At 33.7% G+C, this 17,284-nt stretch overlaps 1 protein-coding gene across 1 annotated transcript; it reads left to right on the forward strand.

Moving 5' to 3' along the window:
• Positions 1-13,891: 13,891 nt before the first annotated feature.
• On the forward strand, positions 13,892-16,932 carry LOC112755249 (protein NPGR2-like). Its single transcript, XM_072220734.1, has 6 exons — positions 13,892-13,952; positions 14,040-14,494; positions 15,260-15,341; positions 15,464-15,546; positions 15,662-16,682; positions 16,774-16,932. The coding sequence occupies exons 5-6, from the start codon at positions 15,786-15,788 to the stop codon at positions 16,930-16,932; spliced, it is 1,056 nt and encodes a 351-aa protein (XP_072076835.1). The 5' UTR covers positions 13,892-13,952; positions 14,040-14,494; positions 15,260-15,341; positions 15,464-15,546; positions 15,662-15,785.
• Positions 16,933-17,284: the final 352 nt, after the last annotated feature.

Raw genomic sequence — 17,284 nt, forward strand, 5'->3', positions numbered from 1 at the left:
CAATGTAAAGTTCTATCTTTATAATACTATTCATACTTTTGCAGAGTTTCACGCTTGATGGACAACATATTAAAAAATCTGGTATATCTCACACTCATATATATCATATAAATATCACTTGTAAAAACAATGTTTTGATCTGGTGGAATTCTTTTGTCTTATTAATTCTGATATATTTCAAAAGCACTCCTTAATTTATCAAATAAAAAATACACTTACCTTACTAATCAAATGCTTGTTTAATCTAACCATATCTTAAAGAATACAGACCATTGTATAACATGAAGTTAATAGATTTAAATACGTTGTTGAATGATGGACAATTATAAAATTGTTAACATTACATTCTTTAGATGGTGAAACCTATCTTGGAGAGGTATATCTAATTATATGCCAAATATCTTTACAAAAACTATCTTTTTATTAGATGCTGAATTTCAGTCACTCAGCATAACTATTCTATTCGAAGTTTTATTTACGAATGGTAATATATACTTAGTCACTTAAAATATACATTTGGTCCAGTGGAATTGTTTTAATTAGTTTTTTTATTTTTGCCAATATTCCATATATGTATATCATATCTATGTCATAGTATAGACTTAGTTCTATTTCTTTGAGATATATAAAATTTTCTACATATATATCGGCTATATATAACATTTTTAAAGGGATTTAAAATGACAATGACCATTATAACCAATTTATAGTTGTACTACACCAACTTCTATTTTTGTATTCTTATTGTCTTATTAAGTTTCAGCTGCTAGGCTCCCATAATGAGATCCTTTCTATTTCTTAGAAGTATCCTGCCCAGCTCTATTATTAGCTTTTTTATTTATCACTTGTATCTAAAATTTATTCAACTTAATCCTTAGAGTTTATTGACATACTTGACTAGACACAAATTCATACGTATGACCATCAAATCAATTCCAATAATTCTAATGGAAAACACCAACTTTTTCTTTTTGTTCGTCACATTGTTTCCATTATAAGCTAATATCCTATAGGCCTATACAATACCCCAAAACTGTATCTATAATAATGTAAAGTCTTGAATAGCTTTGCAAGTAATGCCTATCTTCAAATCATTGTGATATAACAAATTTCGACAGGATCCTCCTGGCTCATGTTGTCTTCAGTTGATATCTTCCCTATTATAGTAGTTCAACTTTGAATTAAACAAAATTAATAGAGTAACCATAATGTAACAATACCTAAGTTTATCTTTTGGCGTGGCGAAAAAGTCTTTAAATATTTTTTAAGTATTTTTTAATTATTTGACATAAAATTTTGATGGTATGAAAATTATATAGTAACTATAAAATGAAAATAGTTAAGTATAACTTTAGTTAATTATAAATATTTTCAATAATTTTTTCACAGTTATTTAAATTTTTTTAAGTATTTGCCTGTACACTCATAAATATATTGGCATTATATAATGTCAACGTTTCATATTTAAACTTCTAATTTTATATATCACCTAATTTTCAAAAACATATTTATTTGGTTTGGTTTGACTTTTTCATTTCTTATCTAATGTTTTTAAATTAGTTTAAATATTTATTTTGATATTGTCTTTTATTGCTGGTCATCAAACAATTCCCATACTTCTATTGGGACACACATTATACGTCTTTATGTGATTATATAGTTTCTATTATAAGCCATTGAAAAAAATTTATGTACAATAACCCAAAATGTGCACCTTCACTCATATATATTTTGTTCAAAATTAATCAATTTTTCTCTCATAAAAATGTAACATGTTTCCACAATGGCATTGTTAAGTTCAATCTTTTTCATTTCAGAACTGTCCGGTTTTCAATATAAGCTTTCTTTTTACCTTTCTCTTGACTTTAGGATTTATGTCTCCTATAATTTAAGTTGAAAAAAAATTTCAAAATCATATTTAGAGGATCAGCTTGTTGGTAATATTTTGACCAAATTTATTTGAATCGTTTTTGAGTCTCTCAACATGTGCGGTATTTTTTCCTAATGTTTAGACCTTAATTCTCCCATTGTTTTTTAATTTACCAATAATGACAAAAATACCCTTCTGATCTGGCCCAGTCTATGTTATCACATTTGGCTCTATATTAATAACTAAACGCGACCATGATCATTTCAAAAGACAGACAATCTGTAACACCTCAATTAACCCAAGCCTTACCTCTAGCCATAAGGCAAGGGTTAATCAAAAGTTACGACAATTCTAAGGATTATACATATTTATATAGAAAGAATAATATAATGTAGAAGCCCGATGAAGGAATAAAGCTCAAAAACAGGATTTGAAAAGCGCAAAACGCGTAAACAGAGCAACTAACTTAAAGCACAAGAAATAGATACAATTTATATCAAAATATCATAGTATAATAGCATAAGGATCTAGCCACGACTCGCGGAGTTTAAGCCGGCTAGCCGTATACAGACCATACATGAAACCAGACAGTAAAAACAGCTTATACAAATTTTGTTCTCTCAAATAAAAGCCTCTAGGCAAAACAAAATACAAAAGTGAGAGTACAAGTTAAAAATAACCAAGATGACAACAAAATAGAATAAGATCCTCCGCTCTGCTACCATCACCCAACTCACTGCGGTGGGTCGCGACCTGCATCTGAAAAACAACAACGTATGGAATGAGAACCGGAGGTTCTTAGTATGGTAACAGTACCCAATGATGTAAGATGTAAGGCTCCGGGACGCCGAAGGCAATCCTAGAACTTCACATCACATACTGATATTCAAGCTTAGAACAAAATACATACAAGAACTTAAACCATAAAACAGGGTTATCTAATCTTAAGGGAATTCTAACTAAACTAGTCACACCGCTGTATCCCACAACCCTCGTCAACCTACCCTCCGCGTGATCCCATCGTCACCGCCTACCTAACCTCCTCAGCACCAGACAATCACAATATAAATGCAAGCAAGCTAAGTAAAACACAAGTAGAAGCATATAGAGCAAGTAGTTTAAGTAAGCAAATAGGCATGTTATTCATTTAGGCATACAATTACAAGTCGGCAAAGCATACAAACAGATAGAAAATGCACATGATGAATGTCTATCCTATTGGCTCGTGATATCACTTGTCGGTCCATAAATGCCAACCCGACACATCCTTTCAGATGTTGCTTTTCTGCCGCACCCACGAATATAGTGTCGGGCACACTCTATTGACCCACGGATATAGTGCCGAGCACACGCTATTCACCCACGGATACAGTGCCAGGCACACTTGCATGCATAACCCAAGGATATAGTGCATGGCACACTCTTGCAGCAGAAAAGATTATCAATCATAAGTTAATCTCAGGGACATAATTCCCTGCACACTGTCATTAGGGGTGGCAAAGCGGGCCGGCCCGCCCCAATCCGCCCCGCCCCGCCTAGGCCCGCCACATAAACGGGGCGGACCGGCCCGCCCCGCCAACTAAAATGGGTTCAAAATGCTAGCCCGCCCCGCTTTATGGCAAATTGGCGGGCTAGCCCGCTTGACTCTTTTTTTTTTTTTTGAAAAATAAAATTTATTAAAATTAACCAAAAAATAATAATTAAAAATCAAATACAAATAAAAAATAGTCAAATTATAATATAATTTTTTTACTATTTTTTTTAATTTTTAACTTCAATAAAATTGTTCAAAATAATATTTGTCAATAGAATCATCTTTATTTTAAAAAATAAGTCACATAATTTGAGCATATATACGAAATTGTAAAATAAAATAAATAAAGTTAATAACTCAAAAAAGAATAAAAACAAAAAATGAAAAAAAGTGTTTAAAAATTCTATAATTATTAATTTTATAATAGTAATCACTCTTTTATTTAATTAAAAAAAGAAAAGTAAAAATCTTCGACCCGGCGGACCAGCCCGCCCCGCCCCGCCAAAACCCACCAATTTGGTGGTGCGGGTTTGGCGGGTTTTTTTAATTTGGCGGGCTCCAATTCCTAGCCCGACCCGTCTTTTTTAGCGGATTTAGCGGATCGGCCCGACGGGCTCAACCCGTTTTGCCACCCCTAACTGTCATATTCAACCTAAGGATATAGTGTCTGGCACACTCTCATTATTCAACAAGATCATCATCCCAAGGATATAGTGTCTGGCACACTTTCCACATTCAACAAATCCATCAACAACCCCAAATCATCACCAGTCATTACCATTCCTCATCTCACATCTCCTTCAATTATCCATTTTCAACATTCCAAGGATATAGTGCCTGGCATACTTTACCTCAATAAACATCAAGCTCATAATACCCATCATCAGTTCTTAATTCCATTCCGAACTCATTAGTTCCTCAATTTCTCAATTCATTGTCAGTACTCGTCAAGTTCACTACTCTTCCTTCTCTCGCAACCACACTCATCATCCATACCCCAGAAACCTAGACCTCCATCTGCTAACTTTTCAAAATAATCACCAACTAAAACCCTTAGCTTATCTTTCATACTCCCATACTCAAAATTATACCCAAAAGCCTTAAAATGGTGTTATATAAGATTACAACCTTGTTGGAAAGGTGAAATAGTTGAAAACAAAGTTTAAAATTATGAAACAGGATGTGTGCGTGCGCACAGAGGTGTGCGTGCACACGCCCAGGAAGATTTTGAAAGTGTGCGTACGCATAGGGGTGTGCGTACGCACAGGTACGAAATTCACAAGCCTGTTCACTCGCACAAGCTGTGCGAGCGCCCCCAACAGACGACCCTTCCCGACTTGTGCGTGCGCACAGGGTTATGCGTCCGCACAGGTCGTAATTCTTCATTGATGTGCGCGTGCACAACCTAGGCTAGCGCTGCCACCAGAGCCCTTTTTCCTGCCTGTGCGTACGCACAGGTCTGTACGTCCGCACAGAATAACATTTTTACAGGGTTGTGCGAGCGCACAAGGCTGTGCGTGCGCACATATCAGAAAATCTTAAAATTCTGCAACTTAGCAGAATTTCAGATTTTCTACACCAACTTCGAATGTTCATAACTTCCTCTACAAAATTCCAAATTTCACAAACTTTATATCGATTAAAAGGATTTTCAAAGATCTTTAATTCTAGATTAGTTTCATCAGATTTTGAAAACCGAGGCAAAAGTTATTATCAGACAAAGTTCACCAAAAACCCACTTTTATCAAGAATCTCAAAACCTCAACATTACCAACATTTCCAACCAAAACCACTTAAAAAACCTAATTTCTATCATCACCTACCCTTTATAGCATATTATACCATTTCCAACCGCCAAACCTCAACTATATGATACCAAAGTCAATCCTCCACCAACACTTTCCTCAATCATAATTCAATCATTATCCAATATCAAAATCAACCCCATTTCATCCCAATTTCAATCTCTCACACCATCCTTACCAATTTCAACATCATAAATTCATCAACATATTCCAAACTCATCAACTCATCATAATTTACATCATGTATCAACAATCTTAACACTCACCTTCATTATACCAACAACATCACTAATCACCATCAATTACCAACCACATCAACAACAATAAATTACATATCCAATATCAAATATCATAATCCCTCAATACCACCCATCATTATCAAATTCACATATTTCTCATCAACTTTCATAATCATTAAATACCAACAACCTCATCAAATCATATAATTAATATTACTAGTATTTGAATTCGTTTCACACAACACCACCACTTCATTTATCAATCCTCATTAACAGCACCAATCATCAACACTCAATAACACCAACAATTTCCAATAATCATCATCAACCACAATAATCCAATACAACCCACAATTATCATCCATTCACATATAAATATTCATACACCAACAATATTCAATCCTATCTTAGGGTCAACTAACCTAAGTGTCCATGAACATTACATATTACATAAAGGAAACTGAAACCATACCTTGGCGATTTCCAAACGCACTAAACACCAAATAGAAGCCACCAAGCTTGATCCAAGGCCTCAACCAACACCAAAGCTCAAACTAACAATACATATATATACCAACATCAAAATCTAAGATACATAAAACAACTAAACACAAGGGTTTAGTGAAACCTTATCTTATCCAATGTAAGTAGGGGTAAAATCCAACAATTACCCGCTACTAGAGATCACCTAAACAACCAAAACTACAAAATCTACTCAAAATCATAACCCCAAAACGCAGAATTCTAGGGCTGGAAACTAGAAAGTGAGACGCGATTTCTTACCAGGTTTGATTATAGAGAAACGTAGAGCTCGACGAGAGCTTCGCGTGGCCATAAACGGTTCGTCAATCGGAGCTCCGTAGCTCAAGTTATGACTTCCGGAAGTGGAGGATGAATAGTGCTCACATGGCTTCTCTTCTCTCTTCTCTCATAACCGAACTCTCTCTCTCTCTCTTTAATGAAAATGAGCTGAAAGCTCATTAAAGGAGACTTATATAAGTTGGACTTGGGCCCAACTTCAGCCCGGTCCAATCTGTTAGCGTTTTTAGCCCGTTTGACCCAACTTTAGGCCAAACCTTTAACACTAACGCCCGGTTTTCCATTCCTAATATTTTTTTAAGGTTTTCGACTGTTTTTCACTTTTTCTCGCACAGTACCGGGCAGACTTGAATCGGTTCAACCGATTTAACTGCCGATTTGCAGTTTTTTACGGTTTTCGCAGAAAACACATTTTCTGACTCGGAAAGACCTACTGAGTCCAAAAATCATATTTAAATCCCCAAATTCTCATTTAACTTTCCGGAACTTAATTTGGGTATTTAAATTATTTTATTCGTGAAAAACCCGATTCTTACACAATCCATCCTTTCGCACATTAGACACAACAAAATTACTTTTTCAACTGGTCATTTGACGGTTTTCATTGCACTCTGATTGAGTATTTTCACATAAAACAACCCCAATATACCCTTTTAATCATCTATGCTACTACTTTTATTTTGCAAGTAATCCCTGCTCCAATACTATTATAGTATAAAAGTTGTATAGCCTCCTTAGACCATATCCAGTAGGAAACTCGTCCCAATTTCTATTTATGGCCCACATGTCATAAAAAGTAACTACACATCAGTTTTTGCATCATAAACAGTAAATAGGAACTCAAAGTATCTCTCTTTTTTTCATGACGAGAAACTAATTTTAGTCCCTATTATGACTCTACTTAATTAATTAATTAAAATAATTAAAATGAATGTAGTTACTATTTTTTTATAATAATATTATTAAAATTTATAAATTCAAAAATAATTTACTATTAAAAAAATATTAATATTAAAAAAAATTAATAACTTCGTATATAACAATAATACACAACATATAACTCGAGATTAAACGAATTTATAAAATTACTTACTATAAAAAAATATAATGGAGATCTATAGTTGACGACAAATATTATGAAATTAACATATGCGTTCAATCAAGTCTTTTTTTATGTAAACAAAAATAATTAATTATAATTTAATATAACAATATAAATAATATTTAATATTAATTTATCATAATTATTTATATTAATTATAATTTAAATAATTAAATTATATTTAATTAAATAAAGATATAATTATCTAATATAATTTAATTATTATTTTAATATATATGTTATATATTTTAATTTATTTCTTTAATTAATTTGTCATGTGTCAAAGCTCAATTAGATTGCAAGAATTCCTCTGAAGAGGGACTTTCCTCCTTGAACTCAATTCCTTTCTACTCAAATGCTTCAAAGTCCTTGTATGTTAGAAAAGGGACTACACTTTTACACTATTAGAATTGCTCTTAGGACTCATCCTTGCTTTAGCTTTTATCTTTCCTAGGTTGAATACTTCTTACTTATACTAAATAAGAAAATTTGTCTTGTATCCATAATGACATTGTTAATTTCAACCTTTTTGAACTAAAAAATGTCTAGATTTTAAAATAAGTTTTCTCTCTCGTACCTTCTCTTGCACTCAGCGATTATCTCTCCTATGATTTAAAATATTATACAATTCAAATGCATCTATAGAGATTCGATTATGATCCATATTTTTTCAATAACTCAATTATTTCTTACCTCTCCTGCATCTTGTCTTACACATTCTTGTTTGCTTTTTTTTTTTTTTTATCACCTTTGCTTATCTACATAGACATTTATGTGAGAGTAGACTCTCTTTAAGGAACTTCATATTTAGACCCTAATTCTCATTGTTTTTCAATTTGTCAATAATGACAAAAGTATCCCTTTGATCTAGCTCAATATATATTATTACATTTGGTTCTATATTAATAACCAAACGTGATAATGATCTTTTTAAAGATAGATAATCCATCTTTTCACATTAGACAACAAAATGAGTTTTTTAATTGGTCATTTGATAGTTTTCATTGCAATCTAGTTAAGTATTTTCATATAAAACAACCCCAAATGTACACATCTAATCATTTATAGTATTTACTCGTATTTCAGAAGTAATTCTTGCTCCAATAATATAAATGTATAACCAATTTTATAGCCTCCTTAGAACTCATCCTTGCTTTAGACTTTATCTTTCCCAGGTTGAATACTCCTTGCTTATATTGAATAAAAAAATTTGTCTTGTATCCATAATGACATTGTCAACTTCAACCTTTTTAAAATCTGAAATTTTAAGATTTCAAAATAAGCTTTCTCTGTTGCATTTAGCGATTATATCTCCTATAATTCAAACTATTATACAATTCAAACATATCTTTAAAGGCTCAATAATGATCCACTTTTTTCAATAACTCTCTTAAATATATATTTCTTTCCTCTTCTGCACTATGTCTTGCATACTCTTGTTTGCTTTTTTTTTTTTTATCACTTTTGTTTATCTATACAAACATCTAATAAAACATTTTTTTTTATTGTTAGCAAATGTAATCCATATTTAGACCTATAATCATATTTTATTTTGTTTTACAACATTTGCAAGTAATGCCCACTCCCACGCTATTATGATACACCGAATTCTCTAGTCTCTTCACGACTCGTTTTGGCTATTGAAATTTTTCCTCCAACGTAACATTTCTTCATCACCAAATACAGTCACTATCGTATCCTAGATGTCAAAGTTTCTATTACATATCTGTCTCTTATACACTCTGTTGTTTTGAGGTCTCATAAAATTTTTTCAGGATAATATTTGATTTTTTTCTAACTCTCTAACATATCCAATATAATTTGTCAATGCATATCATCAGAATAATTAGCTAGGATTGGCTTAGAAGAAGTTAGAGCTCCATAACGACTCAAGACATACTTTCTTCCACTCATATTTAAACTTTTTTATATATAAATGCACATTGATTTTAATCTTTAGCTGATCCCATGCAACTGTATATCACCCTGAGTTCATAACATAGAAAGAAGTGTATAAAACATATTTTAATTTAATGCAAATTGAATTCATTCCTTTCAAAGTGATTTTACCTCTTCTATGTTCGTGAATAATATCAGTTCACTACCAAAATATCACAATCATATAATTAGTTGTTCATGTAATAATCAATAGGGATGATATTCCAAGGCAACACGTTTAATACCAAAACACTAATCCGAAACATAGACAATATGCAAAGCTTTCTAGCCTTAGTAGCTAACAAATGAAATCCAAATACATACCATAAACATCAACAAATTTGTTGCTTCCATCGCTTCTTGCTGAATTTGTTAATTGATAACTGACCATCTTCATCAATCTCATTCCCAGATTGGGAGCCACACTTTAAGCCATTGGAAGGTCTTTTCGCTGGTGTTTTACATTTGAGGCTTGAAATAAATTTATCCATAGCATCCTAGATAAAGATAGATAAAATAGAGCATAGACATTAACAAATACATGCATACTTTTTATGCAAACATATCATGAAAGCATAAGCTATTTTTGAAAAACGACGAATAATCCACCACATACCAGATTATACTTAGGATCACAATCATTCTTGAGATTAACAACATTCCCTGAAACATGCACCGAGTTGCTACACCCACCTTCCTACACAATATCCATCATATTTTTTGGTTATAGATTATAAGCATCATCTTAAATGGAAAGCAATATAAATTAGTTTAGCAAATAAACAATAATTGGACATACAATGTTGTTAGTGGATGGTTCAGTTGATAGCACACTTTACATGTTCTTTTCAACAATCTCTTCATCATCACATATTTTCATCATGGTATAAATCTGATTAAACTGTTTTATATTCGCAGACTTTACATTTAGCTTAAGTAGCAATTTCCTGTCCATTATGTTATTGAGAGTGGATGGATACTCATCATCAACCTCGGGTTGCACAAATATACATTACTCAGCCAAACTTGTTATATACTATTTTGACTAACTATTTTGAATTAAGCAAAACGTACCTCTTGCTCCTTAATCTGCTCTGCTCGCTTACCGCACAACTGTACAATTTTTCTATCCCAAAGTAGTAGACTGATGCTTCCAGTACCATTATACACCATCACTTCAACCTTGAACCTGTTATTCAACAAGAAAGAAACAAATAATATATGATTTAAGTTAGCCATCATTTGCTTGAATCTGATTATATATTCATAATTAATTAAATACTGTTAGGCTGAGAATGGTTTGTAGGAATATAGCCGTAAATGTCACCTGAGTGCAGCACTTTCATGAGTATGGCCATACCTGCCACACTCATATCTATCCCCAATGGGAGTATCTACTTTCTTCGGATAGTTTTTACATGACTTGTAATACCAGTCTTTTTTATTAGTGTTAATAGTAATAATGGTTCCAACAATTCAAACAGGTCCTTCCTACAAAAGATTAATTTATTAAAAAAAAAAACTATCTTTCTAAATCTTGAAATTTGCATCACATGGTGAAAGTGTTTACCTTTTCACAGTGAATCACTTGTTCAATAGTTTTCACTGCTACATTACCTTGTGTTAGTTCATCAATAATAGTCCATCCGCTTTGTGATGAGATCTGGCTAATCCTGACTGAAGAAGTTGCTGGTGCATCACTAGAAACCTAGAACAGATTTAAAAAATTAGTTTTCTTGATTTAATTATTTTATTATAAGAAATTGAATATTCCAGTAACTAATTATTATATGTATATGCATATAATTTTTAACATTGATGGAACTTTTTAATTCACTTTATCTATCTATCAATCGATCCACAAATGTATATACAAACCCTTTTGGTACAATTCATGCTTATAAACTTGCAGATAGTTTCTTTTTTTTTTATGAGCATCAAGCACTACAAAAAAATGCCAATCACTATAAATACATAATAGAATTATGTCTCTACCAACTTGCTTCTAAAAGCCTCAATCTCTTTTAGATGTGAATCTTTGACACCTCAAAGTGACTCTGTGAAGAAGTTTTTCCTACATTTTGACATTATGATATGTTGGTCAAAAACATACTTGAACAAATATTTCATAACACAGATTAATGAAAAACAATCATGCAGGATATACCATTCTATCGTATAGCCTTGACGAATTGTAGCAGAACAATCATAGGTTCCCTAGTTCCATCCTCAAGGTGTGGGAGTATTTGATCAACCATCTTTTCAAACAAAATGCAGTCAATTTTATTGTGCCTACAAAAATTACCAAATCAGGTGAGAGATGCGTCCCAAGTGTTTTGCAGATAGAAAAAATCACCAAAAAAATTGTAATAAGAAAATATTAAAGTTAATGTATTGAATACATACTCTAAGTCTTCTAAAACAACTGCCAAACGTTTAGTCTCTTTTCCCTTAGTGGTAACTAAGTCTCTGGGGTCCTCCTTACCAACCACCTCCGCAATCACATCTTCAGAAAAAAAAAAGGAACATTAAAATGTACCCTAAACATCCCAGCTGTATAAATAGAAAGATTATTTATATCGATTAGGAGTGGAACATACCAAACAAATCACTCGGGTGATTCTTATCAACGTTGAGAAGCTCAACTATGGTTCTAAATCTAAAGGCTTCCAGTGGAAAGCTTGGTTCTTGAATATAATTTACTGTTGTCCTATGTGAAAATGTCAGTATCCACTGACTTGGAATTGTTTGTGTTATTCTGGTGTTCTTCACAACAATAAAATTGCTCATGGCATACATTTGGAAATGAACAATCAAACTACTCCACTTTTGGACCAGTGCCTTAGGTATTGAAGCAATCATCCTATTTCATTGGCATTTTACAAAAATACAAAAATTGTACGAGTAAGACATTATAGGTAAATGATTTTTATCCTTTTTAAATGCTCTACATATGTAAAATGCTCACCTTACTATCTTGTGGGATCATCTCAATGCTTTGCACTTCTTTCTCATTAAACTTGCTTAGAAGTTCCCATATCCTAATGATATAAACTTTGAAACTCCACCAAAACTTCTTTGTATTAATATCACCTAGATAGTTATAAGATTTTGCCATCTTAATGAGATTTTTGTTTTTAGATCACCAAATGATATACTCTCTCTTACTCCGACAGGAGATCTAATTTTTTTGTGAACAAATCAAAGTAGATGTATGCCTGTGTATATATAAGCACATTTGAAAGAAAATGTTGTTAACAGCAGGTAATTTTTTATCCATTAGGTTCTGTGTTAGTTGTCCTTATTTAGGTATATTTGAGATATAAAGAAAAAGTATAGGTAGACAATGAGAATACTAAATAATGTAAATAATGTTCAATTCAATAGGTATGCAGATAATTATGTTCATTATTTTTAATTGGATGGTTATTTTTTTTTATTCGATTTACTCATGCACAGTTAATAATGACTTGATGTTCAATTCACTAGGTGTGCAGATGGTTACCTTAATGTTAAGGTTTAGGAGGTAATTTGAGGGTAGAGTAGTTTTTTACTTTATTGGATCAATTCTAGAGCTCTTTGTTCACATTGTTTACAAAAGTCATTATCTACCTAGCAAAACCATAGGTAGACAATGAGAATATTAAACAATGTGAACAATGGATATGTCGGATGTTCAATTTAATAGGTTTGCAGATGATTATGTTTATTATTTTTAATTAGATGGTTATTTCTTTTGATTCGATTTACTCATGTACAGTTAACAATGACTGGATGTTTAATTTATTAAGTGTGCATATGGTTATCCTAATGTTAAGATTTAGGAAATAATTTGGAGTATAATATTTTTTTACTTTATTAGATTAATTTTAGAATTTATTATTCATATTATTTACAAAAGTCATTATCTACTTAATAAAACTGAAAAAAAAAAATTTTGTACACGTATCAACCATGGCACTTGTCGATTATTGGGATTCCAACCGTTATCCTTTTATATATTTATTATATATTTATATATAAAGGAGATTTGTTTTTGTGGTTATAGACTAAACGACGACGCCGTTTCAACAAACGACCGACTCAAATGATTAACTGTAGTCTTACTATCCCCTTGGCACGGCATCAGTAAAGAAAAAAAAAATTTGATAGTTGAGACTTTTGACACAAATTAATCACAGCAGAGGGAATTTGAGACTAAGCACAGCAGTAAGCAGAAGCAGAAGCGTCTGCCGCAAGACAATGGGTGTCCACGGTCTCTGGGAACTACTCGCCCCCGTCGGCCGCCGCGTCTCCGTCGAGACCCTCGCCGGAAAAACCCTTGCAGTCGGTACGTCCTCGTAAAACCCTGTCTCCTATTTTTCGCTACTTCTTTTTCCCGTTGTTCGCTCCATTATTGAACGAATAAACAACGCCACGACCCTTCGCTCTTTCTTCTGCAGATGCGAGCATATGGATGGTGCAATTTATGAAGGCGATGCGCGATGAGAAGGGCGAAATGGTTCGAAACGCTCACTTGCTGGGCTTCTTTCGTCGAATTTGCAAGCTCTTGTTCCTCAGGACAAAGCCAGTGTTATGGCAAGGATTCCTTGCTCCCACTTTTGTGTGGGAGTATGATTAACCTACAGTAAAATAATTACAAAATGTACCCCATTTTTTTTTTTAAAAATTTATTAATTAAATTTTGATCCCTTAACTTTTGTTATTTACACTTTTTCCCTTTATCTCTTAGTTTCAGATTCAGTTTCACATTCAACGAAGAAGAGAGGTCTGCTAGGGTAACGCCATTTTCTCATCTTCTTCTCTCTTCTCTCTGGTTCGCCTATCCTCGCCGCCACAACACGCATCGTCCGCCGCCCCTCCCTGCGTCCGCCGCCAAGAGAGATCTGCTAGGGTAACGCCATTTTCTGATCTTCTTCTCTCTGGTTCGCCTACCCTCGCCGCCACAACACGCATCGTCCTCCGCCGCTCCCTGCGTCCGCCGCCACTCCCTGCGTCCGCCGCCAAGAGAGGTCTGCTAGGGTAACGCCATTTTATCATCTTCTTCTCTCTGGTTCGCCTACCCTCGCCGCCACAACACGCATCGTCCGCCGCCGCTCCCTGCGTCCGCCGCCGCTCCCTGATGACACTGAAATAGGACAACTTTCCTCAACCCCACTTCTTGTTGAGGACGACAAACCCAACAAGGTATACTTTTTCCTCTGCCTTCTTCTCAGTTCGGTTTGATTCTTTTAGAATAGTCAAGATGATGAATTTTGAATCCTTAGGTTAGATTCATCAAAGCCTCCATAAATGCCTAGAATGTTACCATTTTGGTTCTCAAAAGAATGGCTTCTGCCATTGGTGCCATGTTCATAAGAAATACTGCCCCCTTCTGGTTTACTAATATTGTCACTGTCTATGGAAGAAATTAGTTTCTTTCTTTCTGAAATCTGCAATTGATGAGTTGAGATTGGCCATGTAAACATTTGCTATGAAGCACAACATAAGCATAGTTACAGTAGCCTTCTAGATGAACAAACAAGCATATATAGTACTCTTGGTACATCCATACTAAATATATCTAGATACATTGAATTGTGAGTGTACTGAGTTTTCAAGGTGACAGATATTTTGAAACGGATAGAGTAAATACAACACTACTTTAGGATAAAGCAGAATATACCTGTTGATGTAGGTCCCTTTGCAAAGCAAGAACCTTCTTCCTCTTTTTCAAATAGATCAAGCATCATGCATTGCTATTGTTGTTATTATTTTGCAGGAAAAAGCTATCACGGTGATTTCTCTTCACTTATTTTTATGAATGTTAAATAAGGGAAAACTTCAGATGTTGAGTAATAGAATTACCAAGAAATAGTGTGACAAAAAAGGAAGTAAACAGAATATACTTTCATAAATTTTATTTTGTAGCAGTGGAAACTCAAGTTTCTCTCTTTTTTGTTTCTTTTGCAGGAAAAAGTTTCAGGCCCTTCTTCTCGCCTTGCTGCTGCTCCATCCGATGTTGCCTCATCAGTGCCAGGAATGCCTTACAAAGGTCAGTTTCCATATCATTTTTCATTTTATTTACCTCTAAAAATATTGTGTATCTGCATTTCCTTGCTTTAGTGTTCAAGCATAAAGAACCTCCTCTGAACTTTGCAGTGTGTTTTTTTGCAGCAATTGGAGGTCTAATAGGTACACTCATGGAGCAAAATGCACAGGCCTTCAACCAAATCTAAAAAAATCTTGCTTCTCATATGGTGAGTCAAGAGTGTTTGTAACTTGTTGAACAATCAGATTCCTTTTATAAGTTTATTATTATTATTATCATCTAATCAAGCTTTCTCATCATTTGCCTCCTGTAATGGGTGACAGATATCTGAGGTTGTCAATACTCAATTCCACGAAAGATCTGATAGATATCTGTCGGAAGCACAAAATTGGGGCAATTGGTAAATTTTAAATTGCTTTTGTTACTATATTACCCTATTGGGACCAAATGGATGGATCGTTTGTGCCTAGAAACAACATTGAAGAGGCTATACTTCTTTTAATGATTTTGCTAAGAAAAGTCACTCTAAATAGAATTGAGTGGGATCCTTCAATTTTGGTTTCTGGAGATTTGATGATTTTAGCCAATCAATTGGAAGAATTGCTTCCTGGAACTATCCATCGAAAGGAGAGGTTCTATGCTTTAGCTCTTTGTTATTACGGAGCAGGGAAGAACGTGGAAGCGCTGGATCTTCTTAGAAAACTGCTGAGTAATAGAGAGGACCCAAGACATGTTCCAAGTTTGTTAATGGCTTCTAAGATTTGTTGCGAGAACTTCAGTGTTACAAAAGACCCTGGGGTAAGCTTTGCTCGGATGGCACTTGAGAACTTGGATGGAAGATGTAATCAGTTAGAAAATATGGCCAATTTCTTACTTGGTGTTACACTTTCTGCATACTCGAAATTGGCCATTTCTGATGCTGAGAGGGTTAAGAGACAATCTGAGGCACTTCATACCCTTGAAACTGCCTGCAAATTGAGCAGAATGGAAGACCCTGTTGTATTATACCATCTGAGTTTAGAATACGCTGAGCAACGGAAGTTGGATGCTACACTTCATTATGCTAAGTGCATTGTAAAACTTGAAGTTGGCTCTAATGTTAAAGGTTGGTTACTGTTATCTAGGGTATTATCCGCACAAAAGCGGTTCTTAGATGCTGAATCTATTATCAATGCTGCTTTGGATCAGACTGGGAAATGGGATCAAGGTGATTTGTTACGAACAAAGGCGAAACTTCAGATCGCTCAGGGCCAGTTAAAGAGTGCCATTGAGACATACACTCAGCTTCTTGCTGTTCTTCAAGTTCATAGTAAAAGTTTTGGTTCTCGGAATAAGCTATTTAAGGTTTGTTTTCTTAATTTTTCCAGTCCCAAAATACTTTTTCATAGTCATATTGCTTTAAGGTCCTTACCCTTTTCCATACCATTGGTGACAGGACAAAAGAGATCAGATTAGGAATTTGGAAGTTGAAGTATGGCATGATCTTGCTTATGTATACATCAGCCTTTCACAGTGGCGTGACGCAGAGGCCTGCCTTTCAAAATCTCGGGCCATCAAACTATACTCTTCTACTAGATGTTATGCAATAGGGTAATATAGTAACAAAAGCTTATTTGGGACAAGGATTCTGAACTTGGGTAGGATAATATTTATGCAGATGATGCCACTTTCATTGTCTTGTAATGGTCGAATTGCTTATTAATATACAGATCAAACCTGTTCTCACTTCTCATTTCACTTTTTTATATATTGCACTCACCTTCTCTGTTTTTTAATAAGAAAATAGAAACACATTTTCTTCTCTGTATATATCATCGTTATTTACAGAAATAAAATATATAGGTTATGAATAATTTATATTAACCGATAAAGTAAAAGAAATTAGTAATATAGAATTGTAATATATAGAAAGATAAATTAGTGTAAAAACTAATAAACATAGCTTA

This window comes from Arachis hypogaea, chromosome 16 (genome assembly GCF_003086295.3).
Source record: "Arachis hypogaea cultivar Tifrunner chromosome 16, arahy.Tifrunner.gnm2.J5K5, whole genome shotgun sequence".
In the NCBI taxonomy this organism is placed as follows: domain Eukaryota; kingdom Viridiplantae; phylum Streptophyta; class Magnoliopsida; order Fabales; family Fabaceae; genus Arachis; species Arachis hypogaea.

Bases quoted from the DNA above. Each gene is read 5' to 3' on its own strand.
- LOC112755249 (XM_072220734.1), top strand. From the start codon at position 15,786: ATGGATGGATCGTTTGTGCCTAGAAACAACATTGAAGAGGCTATACTT. The intron at 16,683-16,773 runs GTTTGTTTTCTT...CATTGGTGACAG, and splicing joins CTCGGAATAAGCTATTTAAG to GACAAAAGAGATCAGATTAG.